At 36.4% G+C, this 11,507-nt stretch overlaps 1 protein-coding gene across 1 annotated transcript in view; it reads right to left on the bottom strand.

The window, feature by feature from the left end:
- Positions 1-700: 700 nt before the first annotated feature.
- LOC127515762 (B-cell receptor CD22-like) overlaps positions 701-11,507 on the bottom strand; it is a 104,636-nt gene continuing 93,829 nt past the window's right edge. The window contains exons 2-12 of the mRNA XM_051899819.1: positions 8,951-9,020; positions 7,678-8,025; positions 7,331-7,579; positions 4,800-5,057; positions 4,459-4,716; positions 4,098-4,352; positions 3,779-4,021; positions 3,602-3,695; positions 3,384-3,429; positions 2,737-2,993; positions 701-2,639 (exon numbers count right to left, since the gene is read on the bottom strand). Coding sequence (XP_051755779.1) covers positions 2,582-2,639; positions 2,737-2,993; positions 3,384-3,429; positions 3,602-3,695; positions 3,779-4,021; positions 4,098-4,352; positions 4,459-4,716; positions 4,800-5,057; positions 7,331-7,579; positions 7,678-8,025; positions 8,951-9,020 — 2,136 coding nt within the window. The 3' untranslated portion in view covers positions 701-2,581. The remainder of the gene's footprint in view (positions 2,640-2,736; positions 2,994-3,383; positions 3,430-3,601; positions 3,696-3,778; positions 4,022-4,097; positions 4,353-4,458; positions 4,717-4,799; positions 5,058-7,330; positions 7,580-7,677; positions 8,026-8,950; positions 9,021-11,507) is intronic.

Genomic DNA, 11,507 nt, shown 5'->3' with positions numbered 1-11,507 from the left:
TCTGCTCGCCTGATAAATAAACTACAGCTCGTACAAAATGCAGCAGCTAGAGTTCTTACTAGAACCAGGAAGTATGACCATATTAGCCCAGTTCTGTCAACACTGCATTGGCTTCCTGTTAAACATCGTATAGATTTTAAAATCTTGCTAATTACTTACAAAGCACTAAATGGTTTAGCTCCCCATTACCTGAGCGAGCTCCTAATTCATTATAGTCCTTCACGTCTATTGCGATCTCAGAATTCAGGCCAGCTGATAATACCTAGAATATCAAAATCAACTGCAGGTGGTAGATCCTTCTCCTATTTGGCACCTAAACTCTGGAACAATCTTCCTAGCATTGTTCGGGAAGCAGACACACTCTGTCAGTTTAAATCTAGACTAAAAACGCATCTCTTTAACCTGGCATACACATAACACATTACCAATTTATATTTTCAAATCCGTTAAAGGATTATTAGGCTGCATAAATTAGGTCAGCCGGAACCGGGAACACTTCCTATAACACATGATGTACTCGTTACATCAGAAGAAGAATGGCATCTACGCTAATATTAGTCTTTCTGTTTATCCCGAGGTTCACTGTAGTCAACCGGATCCGGGCCGTATCCAGGTGAGACCAAGGACCTGCACCTTGACACGACCACAACGCAGCCCTGACGTATCAGCAGAGATTTCTTTACAAAGTGATATTGCCATCTACTGGCCTGGCATCAGAATACAGCATTTTTAGTAATATAATCATGTGGATCCTTCTGGATTGGGATCATTTTGGCAGTGTTGTCAAAAGCAAAGGAAAAACTTTTCCGTTTTTAGTACATTGTTGTCGTGTAAACGTTCCCTAAGAAATCAGGCAGGCAAAACGGAAATAGAACACAGAGAAAACAAAACCAAAACAGACTACACACTGTATGTGTTCACTCATTTGGATTTTTTTATTTATTTATTTTTTTTTGTACTGAATTGGAGAAATAGCTCATACTTCAATGTAATGTCAATGACTTCATGTGTAGGAGCAAGCTGTAAAATATCAGGTACCTGAATAATAATGTTATATATTAATGTAAAACCCCTTTAATTGATACAGGTGTATTCAAGTGTGAAAGCAACTCAACAGACTCAATTGACTTCTGTGAGAGTGTTTGGTGGCGGATCATATATAATAAAGAAAAAAGATGTTATCACACCTTAGGATGATTACATAAATCAATAAATATGCATTTAGTTGCATATTAAAATGTTGCTTTGATATTGAAAGTATTTGTTCTTAATGTGCACATACATCATATCGTACATCAATCCATATAATTTGCACACATTAGTTATAGAAATGCATTTAATACTGATAAGAAGTACAGATATCACTGGACTATTGTTGGTAGCTCATGTCAAAACATACTCTAACTAAAATAAATGTGATATTGTCATAAAGTTACAAATTGGTTTTTTTTTTTTTTTTTTTTTTTTTTATAGTATAAGTGATTATTTATTGGCTCAACCTTAGGTGAGTGATGTGAACAACATTTTTCAGATTGCGATTTTGAGTCCGATGGCTCAGTGAGGCCTGCATAGCCAACAATGACATTTCCTCTCTCAAGATCCATAAAGGTACTAAAAACATATTTAAATCAGTTCATGTGAGTACAGTGGTTCAATATTAATATTAGTGACGAGAATATTTTTGGTGTGGCAAATAAACAAAAAAACGACTTATATAGTGATGGCCGATTTCAAAACACTGCTTCAGGAAGCTTCGGAGCATAAATGAATCAGCGGAGCCATTGGATTTAAACAAAAAATATCTTAATTTGCATTCCGAAGATTAACGAAGGCCTGTTTACACCTGGTCACAATGCGTTTCCTCTGATCGGATAGCTATCTGATTTATCAAAACGACTCCATTCACACTTGGCCACATAAATATGTCTCCGCAAAATGGATATAAATCCAATCTTTAATTTAAAGGAGTTCACGTCACTGAAAGCAACATGTGTGAGCTGCATTTTATTATCAGCTAGTTTCAAAATCAAAGACTGCAATAGCAGAGAGCGCGGCAACAGCACTGGTAAGATCATTTAGTTTTATTACCTTTAATGAAGATGATTGTGTGTTGAGCGTCTGCGACTAACTTTCAGTTTCATTTGCGGCAGTCTGCGTGTTGGCCTGCTGAAGAGATCCTCAGCTGCTCATCTGTGGCGATGCAGTAACGCTGTCATATCTGACATGATATTTAGCCTATCACACACTCTCACACGTCTATTTTTTTTAGCTATTTTGGGAAGAGTAAAATTTACATATATGGTTTCAACAACCAGATGCATTTATACTTCGGATTTCGGATTTAAATCTGTCTCAAATGCGTTTCGGAGGCATTTACTCCTGGTCTATTCACGATCGGATAGCTATCTGATCAGAGAAAACGAATGAAGTTACCAGGTGTAAACAGGCCTTTAATGTGTTGAACCTGTTTGTATTGGTTGTGGTTCGAACAGATGGGTAAATTATTGCACAACTATTCAATCCTCCATTTCCCAGCAGTCCAGATTGATGTCTGAACACAGGCTTCATGACGGTCTGTCACTCATTTGACGCTGCTGTAGATCACTGATGCGTCTTCCACAGTTTCAACAGTTGATCGCCTAAAAACAGAGAGAAAAAAAAAAACCAACAACAATAATGTTATAGCCAATATGATCTGAATGTACTGGTTAAGTTGTTTGTTTGTTTGTTTCTCACCTCACGGCAGCATCAGTCTGATAAACTCTTATATCATCATACTGACATTCACTCTCCTCTTCTCTCTCCGCCTCTTTCTTTCTGTGATGTTGGACAGTTGCGTACTGGATCTCCTCAGTATCTCTGGATTCAGGAGTTTTTCCTCTGAATCTCTTTGGTTTCACACTGGCATATGGAGCGTCATTGGCTGAATCCGGATCAGAAAGAGGCTCATCATGGACTGAAACTCTCTGTGACGCGTCAGAATAGAGATCATTCTGAAATACAAGAAAATAAGTCATTATTCATTAAGACATGCAAATCAGTTTGATCTGAAGTCTAGATTCTCAGTCTAGAGCAGTTTGTCTCAAACTTTTCAGATCAATATTTCAGAAATATTTCATCAATTCACATTGTAAACAGAAGGAAAGGACAGGATTTCTTTTCATGTGTCACACCACCTGAGGGCGCTGCACATGCAGTTTGAGAATCACTGATCTAAAGAGAGAAATATCCGTTTATGATTTTTTTTTTTTTTTCTGGATTGTGTTAATAAAGACTGATAATGTTAGTTTCCCATCAGTCTGTACAGTTACAGTCTGAAACACAGATAACGGCTGATCGATTGATTTTCTGCTTCTGTAAAGTCGTGTGTCTGGATGATTTACCTGTGTCACTGTGAGATCTTCAGTTTTATCACTCCTTCGTTTCCTCCTGTTATAAAGACAGACATTAACAGAATATGAATGAATCTATTTAAAAATAATCAAAACATGAATTTTGTTTTTAAAGATTACTAATCAAACATATATTGGTCATTTTTTTGTACATCAGACCAAAATTGTACTTATACAATCACTGCAGGATTTTTTGTTATTGTGCTCACATTATTAAGAGGATGATGATGAAGATGATGATGATGAATAATCCTCCAGATGTCGCTGCGATCACAATCACATTCCTACCAGCACCATGATGAACTGAAAGAGGAAGATCATCATGATTAACTCTCCAAACTGATGAATGATGTGAAGATACAGGAGTGTGTTAATAAAAGCTTCACCTGTGACAGTCACAGCATCTGATCTCTGAGATCCATGTTGATTGTGAGCCTGACAGTAGAAGCGTCCACTCTGTAGTGCACTGAAACTCTGTCCAGATCCAACAGCTGAGCTTTCATTCTCCTTAAACCAGCTGAAGTTCAGAGCAGGAGGGTTTGAATCACTGCTGCAGATCAGAGTCACTGAATCTCCCGCCCAAATCTGACCAGACTGAATGATGGACACTGAGACGTTCCTGGGTGGGTCTATAATAGACAAAAGAAAGTGTATATTAATGTTTTGTGATTGTTAATCCATTAATTTGGATCATCATTAACTCACACATGATGTTTAAAGTCACAGCATCAGAGTATTTCTCTCCATGTTCATTGATGGACTTGCACTTGTATTCTCCACTGTCATCAGAGCTGATCTTTGAGATGCTGTAGATTCTTCCAGATCCTACAAACGTTCCTCCTTTAAACCAGCTGATTTCTGCAGGAGGGTTTGAATCACTGCTGCAGTTCAGAGTCACTGAATCTCCTGACACTATTTCACCAGATGGACTGATGGACACTGAGACGCTCTTTGGAGGGTCTAGCACAGAAAAACATTGATATTATTAACAATCAAAATAAATTTGAGATGACAGACTACATTTAGAGGATTTAATGTCACAGTTACTGGACCATCATTAACTCACACATGACGTTTAAAGTCACAGCATCAGAGTATTTCTCTCCATGTTTATTTCTGGATCTGCACTTGTATTCTCCACTGTCATCAGAGCTGATCTTTGAGATGTTGTAGATTCGTCCAGATCCTACAAACGTTCCTCCTTTAAACCAGCTGAAGTTCAGAGCAGGAGGGTTTGAATCACTGCTGCAGATCAGAGTCACTGAATCTCCTGACACTATTTCACCAGATCCAGATATCAACACTGAGACGTTCCTGGGTGGATCTAACAAAGAAAGACAATTCACAATGAATATTAGAAAATGAAACTTGGATTTGTGAACAATGTGCAGATGATCATTAACTCACACATGACATTTAAAGTCACAGCATCAGAGTATTTCTCTCCATGTTTATTTCTGGATCTGCACTTGTATTCTCCACTGTCATCAGAGCTGATCTTTGAGATGTTGTAGATTCTTCCAGATCCTACAAACGTTCCTCCTTTAAACCAGCTGAAGTTCAGAGCAGGAGGGTTTGAATCACTGCTGCAGATCAGAGTCACTGAATCTCCTGACACTATTTCACCAGATGGACTGATGGACGCTGAGACGCTCTTTGGAGGGTCTAGCACAGAAAAAATACAAAAACACTAACAATCAAAGTATATTAAGGTTTCACAGACTTATAAATCATGCTTCAATAATTTATGATCTGTGATGGAGATCACAGGATTCACAAGAGGATCTACAGGAGAAATATGTAACCCTCAAGCAGCCTTCATATAGCAGCCCTTAACTGTACCTTCATGGACAAATTTGGGCATGTTATATCAATATCTTCGCAAAAATAAAAACTATCAATTAATACTTTTTTTTTTGTGTGTGTGTGTGTGTGGGGGGGGGGGGGGGGGGTATTTTTGAATGTATCTGAAAGTACCATATTTGTATGTAAAATATGCTTATTTCTATGTCGTATTTAATAATTAATATCTTGCAGTAGGACTTGGATCTCACTTTGAAGTGTGTGTGTGTGTGTGTGTGTGTGTGTGTGTGTGTGTGTGTGTGTGTGTGTGTGTTTTGCACAGTGACTGGCATACTTTTTTAAAAAAAAAATTGCTCAGTTATTGGCTTATTCGATTCATTTGTTTGTTTATGTGAGTGACTGTTTTTTATTTGACAAAATAAAAAAATAAAAAAAAATTGTGTGTGAGAGAGTGTTTGCCACATTGAGAATGTTGTAAAGGCTCACCCCTTTATTTGTATGTATGATCTGCATTGTGGTGGATTTATTGATTTTTACTGGACAAATTAGAAAAAAATTGCTCTGAATTATAGTATTTCCCATGCATTTCCTATGGGATCCCATTTCTGTCCACAAAAGCCAAATTAATGAGTTTTTTCCCAACCACTTAACATTGTTGAATTGAGTCCAATTTTTATATTTATTTTTATTATTATTATTATTATTTTTTTATCTATGTGTGTGTGTTCACGTGACAAACTTAAAAAAGTAAAAAAAAAAAAAAAAAAAAAAAAAAACTTAAAAAAGACAAGTCTTGTACTGCTCAGATTAAGGAAAGTATTAAAAAATAAATAAATAAATAATTGCCCACATTTTTCCTGAAGGCTGCTTGAAATTAAATATGACTCTATTCCTGCTGAAAGCCTCCAAGTACCAAATAAAATAATGTAATGTATAATCAGTATATATTTATTTATCCAATGAACATATATGCATTTATATTCGGTACCAAAATACTAGATTTGAGAGGTGATCATTTTTAGAAATGCATCTGTAATTGATTGACATTGATTCAAATTCAAATTTACTGATCATTTATCAGAAAAAAAAATTAAAAAAAACTAATTGGAAATAGCCCATCTTGTTGGCATAGGCTATTTACACTAACTCCGCCCACCAACGTCTGGTTTGGCTAGAGAAAATTAAAAGAGACGCCCGCTACACGACAGCCGCAGTGCTGTAGAGAGAGTAAGACACGTGGAAGTAACTTCTGACGCAATTGATCTGACTTTTGCTCACTCTTCTCCCTTTTCTCATCACATATCAGATTGGAAAGGCATTTATTTTCAATAAAAATGAAGAAAATATTTAAAAAATGGAAATAGAGGTAGGTATAAGGAGGACTTTATTGTCCCAATAAGGCGGCATCCATTTAATAATTTTAATAAATATAAGGAAACACTTTATTTTGATGGTCCGCTTTAGACATTCTACTAACTATAAGAAACTTTGCAACTTCATGTCAACTAACTCTCATTACAGTATTAGTAGACTGTTAGTAGGTTAGGTGTTTGGGTTTGGGTTGAATAAGTTGAAATGTAGTTGCAAAGTTACTTATAGTTAGAAGAATGTCTAAAGTGAACCATCAAAATAAAGTGTAACCAAATATAATCATTTACACACTTTTGCATCCTGTAATGTACAACAACACTGAGGAGCAAATAGTGTCCAGCACTATTTACAAGTATAAATAGTATCTAACTATTTGCACATATTGCATAGAAAATACTGCTAGTTTTACATTATGTAAATGAAATCTATTGCTATTTTTACTTATTGTAAAGATCAAATCACCAAGAAAATCTTGCTGTTGTCACTTAGTGTAAATAGACTCTATTGATATTTAAACTTGCAAATAGCTGTTGCTGAACAATATAGTCCTAAACCAGGGATGGGCAACTTCAGTCCTGGAGAGCCACTGTCCTACAGTTTAGCTCCAACCCTGATAAAAACTCACCTGTCTGTAGCTTTCTAGTCATGTTGTAGACCTTTAGATGGTTCAGGTGTGTTTGGAGCTAAACTCTGCAGGACTGATGTTGCCCATCCCAGTCCTAAACTCTGCTAGCTTTTCAACTTAAACAAGATCAAATACTCACACATGACATTGAGCTCAACAGCAGGAGAGGTGTGATTGTGTCCGTGTACAGCACAGCTATATCTGCCTGCATCCTCTCTTCTGACTGACTGCAGCAGGAGTTCATTGTTTCTGTCTCTTCTCTCAGTTAATGACTGTGAGTTTCTGTACCAGATGAATGTTGCTCTGTCAGTCAGAGTGCAGCTGCTTTTACATGTCAGACGGACTGAATCTCCCTCTGTCACTCTCTCAAGAGACTCCACCTGAAGATCTGAACACAACACACACATTATATCTAGTGCTGCTGTCATACACTGATTATTATTCAACATAATGCACAGAAGAAGAGAGAAACCTCATGAAAGTCACCTGTGACAGTAAGAGTCACTCCTGGTTTACCAGTATATCTTCCATCATCTTTATCAGTGATGAATCTGAAATAGTACATGTGTGAATCCTTCAGTGTCACATGACTCAGTCTGATGGTGCAGTTCTGCTGTTTATCTTCCAGATACTGAAGCCTCTGACTGTATTCAGGGTCCTTAGACAGATCTTTAAGCTCTACACCCTGTTGTATAGGGCCTTTGGTCCAGAACACGTTCATGATCTGATATACAGAAGGGTATGTATAAGTGCAGCTCATTATCACTGATGAGTCCTTTAGTGCACAGATGTGTGAAGGACTGTAACTCACACCCCAATCAGCACTAGAAACCCCTGAAACACAGAATTCATGTTGTCATAAAACAGGTTGTTCCAGTCCTTGATTCTGATTGGTTGAGCCGGGTTCAAAGCCGATGTAAATTACTCTACAAACATACACCTGTTATTTATTTATTTTTTTTTAAACATAGATTTTTTTTAAGGACTAATGTTTTATAAAAAGCAACAAGACCTGTGAAGTGGTTGTTTACAGTGAATTTAGTACAGCTAAGGTTAGTGGTGTTGTTAGGCACAACGTGAAGCAGAGTTTACATGGTTTGTTTTTTTCACACACAATTCACTCACTTCAGGAAATAGTATAAGCTAATCTTCTCAGAATAGTGAGTGTGATAAAAGATGAAGGAAGTTCACAAAGACAAGTGAAAACAGAACAAGGAAGTTAATCAAGAACATGCTGCATTATCAAATAATCAAACACATTGATTAGGACTAAGAAAATAATCAATGTTGATTTAAAAAAATCAATAATATCAAAAATGGGAGTTTGTGGATTTAAGTTTATGTCTATCAGCTCTGAGATCTTCTATATGCTAACAAAATTGCTAACTGCCCTTTTGACATATAAACCTCTACAATATCTCCACACTGTCTTCTGAGAAAATGAGCCAAAAATATTGATGATCTGGTGATACGCTGATGTTTGTCCAATCAAATGCGCTGATGAGTGAGAAAGTCCCTCCCCTAAACCACCTGACACTGACTAGACAGTACAAAATTAGTAATTCATGTTCAAGACTGACATAACGAAAAACTATTGGATATTTATAAAATGGACAAGCCCATTGACACGCCTCACCCAAACTTCCTGTTTCAAAAGGAAATACATCAATATAGCACAGAAAACTGCTCATTTATTGCTCATTATGGGGTCTTTAAAATAAAATTACATTTAAAAATATGTAGTGAAACAGAGACTCACCGTGAATCATGAGCAGAAAGATCAGAGGAAGACGAGGAGCCATTCTGACCAACATCAGCATAAAATATGTCTATAATACATCATAAATCATCACTCATATACTCATAAACAGTGTATGTTCATCACTCTTAGTGTTAGTAAGATCTTTGAACATCTGAAGATTATTAATGCTCAACATCAGTGTGTGTAAATGAACTGATCATTAGATGTACAGAAGATATTTCTCATGTCAGGAATCATGTGTTATATGAGCTTCATCTATAGAAATAATCATCAGTTTTTATTTAAGTATGAATGTGTTTGTCTTACCGTGTTGAAGCTCATCAGATCAACAGCAACCAAATGACTGACTGTTTTAACTCAAGCACTTTAGCTTCACAGTGAAGGACTTTCTGTGGTTAACACTGTTTATTAATGACTATCTACGGAAATATCAGTGTCCCTCCCTCAACATGAGAGCAACATCACTGAACTAAAAATAACTAAAGAAAAATAATGATGTTAATTTAAATGTGTTTGGAGATACTTAGGGAACATGATTATTTACCTGGTTATTTCACACTTATTATGAAGGTTAGTTGTTTTTGCATTTAGAAAGAAGAGACTCTTTTCCTCTTTTTTCTGTCACCCCCTACTGGACATCATTGATTATTGTGTCACGTGATTCACTGACGTCCATTAGAGGCAAGCAGGTGATCAGATGATTGACCTACTAAAGTGAAGTGCAGAACTGAGACATAAAAAGGGAGGGGGCTCTCCTCAAGGGCTGAAACCTTCTGCCTCTACAGCAGGTGACGACTATCACTGAGCCTAAATTCAGTATGAATAAAACACTTTAGTACTGTTAAAATAAGATACTCTAACACTTTTACTCAAGTCTTATTGGAATTGGTGGATTGTAATGGAGTCATTTTCACTGTGAGGTATCTGTACTTTATGCTTTTTTAGGTAGGCTACTCTTTACACCTCTGCTAGGCAACATACAGAAAATATTCCAGGAGTCCACTGTGGACCATCATGTGCCCCTGTGGGCTAACATACACGAGGCTCATGTGAAGCCGATGGACACATTTTTCTGTCCCCATTTGGGTTGCCTATGCAGGGCCCAAGTGACAGCCCATCAAATCCCACAAGGACATATCGAATTACTTGTCATACAACAATATCAAAGAAATCTGCGATCAATAATAAAATGCCTTTACGGCACTTATCAAATTGTTCACGTGAGGGTGCAATTGTAAATTTGTCCAATTCAAATTTTGACGCCATCATGAAACCTATGCTTCTTCCCACACAAAGTGAAAACACCAGGGAAAGAATAAGTTGAATAATGATTAAATCGACCTGTTTTACAGATGAAAAACGTCAATTTGCAATTTCGTCTGAGAAAAAAATAGGACAAGTGTCACAGAGGGTGTTGGGTTTTGTTTCATGTTTATAGTGCTCACTTGCCATGTGTCTCCCTTGTTTATATTCAAGTCATGTGATTCTCTTATCCTCATGTGATCCTGCCATGTGCTCCCCTGTTCTTGTGTTTGGTTTAATTGTTCAAACGTGATCTTTGTTTGTTCATTAGTCCTTGTATATTTAAGCCCTCATGTTTGTTGTGCATCATTATCAGTTATTGTCCATGTACCACAGTTGGTTGATTATGCTCATGTTTATTTCTAGTCAAGTTTAACCAAGCCTTGTCATTGTTTATGTTGTATTTGCTTAAGTTAAATAAACTGCACTTGGGTCCTCTAAGAAACTTGCCTCCAGTGGATCACTGTTACAATGAGCCTTCAATTTCATCTTACAGCCTGCCAAGTTCAAAGGATGTAGCATGACAAAAAAAAAAAAAAACAAGCAAAAAAAACCAAAAAAAAACCCCCAAAAAAACAAACAAACAAACAAAACATGAAAGAAATCCCCTGAATTGATTTTTTTGTTGTTGTTGTTTTTTTTTTTTTTGGAAAAGTGAAATGATATTTATTGAAAATAACAGATTTATAATACAATTGGGGATTTAGCTTCAGGAGACAATGGAGCCAAAATAACAAAAAAAAAAAAAATAATAATTTGTATATATCTCTTACTGCCCTAATCCACAAAAGAAAAGAAAAGAAAAGAAAAGAAAAGAAAAGAAAAGAAAAGAAAAGAAAAGAAAAGAAAAGAAAAGAAAAGAAAAGAAAAGAAAAGAAAAGAAAAGAAAAGAAAAGAAAAGATTACTTCCCTAACTCCATAATCAAAAACAATAAAGTTTAAACAAAAGTGCCGTCGGTCTCCCTACCTTCTAAAATACTATATACACTTATATACAAGTATAAGAGCTAACAAATATGGCGGTTCACAGGAAACAAACAAACAAACAACTTTTCTCTCAATCAAACACTCAAATGAACACCCAAAAATAAACACTCTCAACAGTCTTACTAACACACTCTGAAACCTATAGTCAGGCAAGGAAAGCACAGAGAGTGAGCACAAGGCTAATGAAAGATGTGATGAAAGAGGCTTTTATAAACGTCCAGGAGTCAGCTGACTAAGCAGGGCGTGGCACCAATCAGACTGCAGG

This window comes from Ctenopharyngodon idella, chromosome 1, assembly GCF_019924925.1.
Source record: "Ctenopharyngodon idella isolate HZGC_01 chromosome 1, HZGC01, whole genome shotgun sequence".
NCBI classification, from domain to species: domain Eukaryota; kingdom Metazoa; phylum Chordata; class Actinopteri; order Cypriniformes; family Xenocyprididae; genus Ctenopharyngodon; species Ctenopharyngodon idella.
The sequence above is the reverse complement of the archived record's forward strand: the minus strand, read 5'-3'. Positions and strand labels throughout refer to the sequence as shown.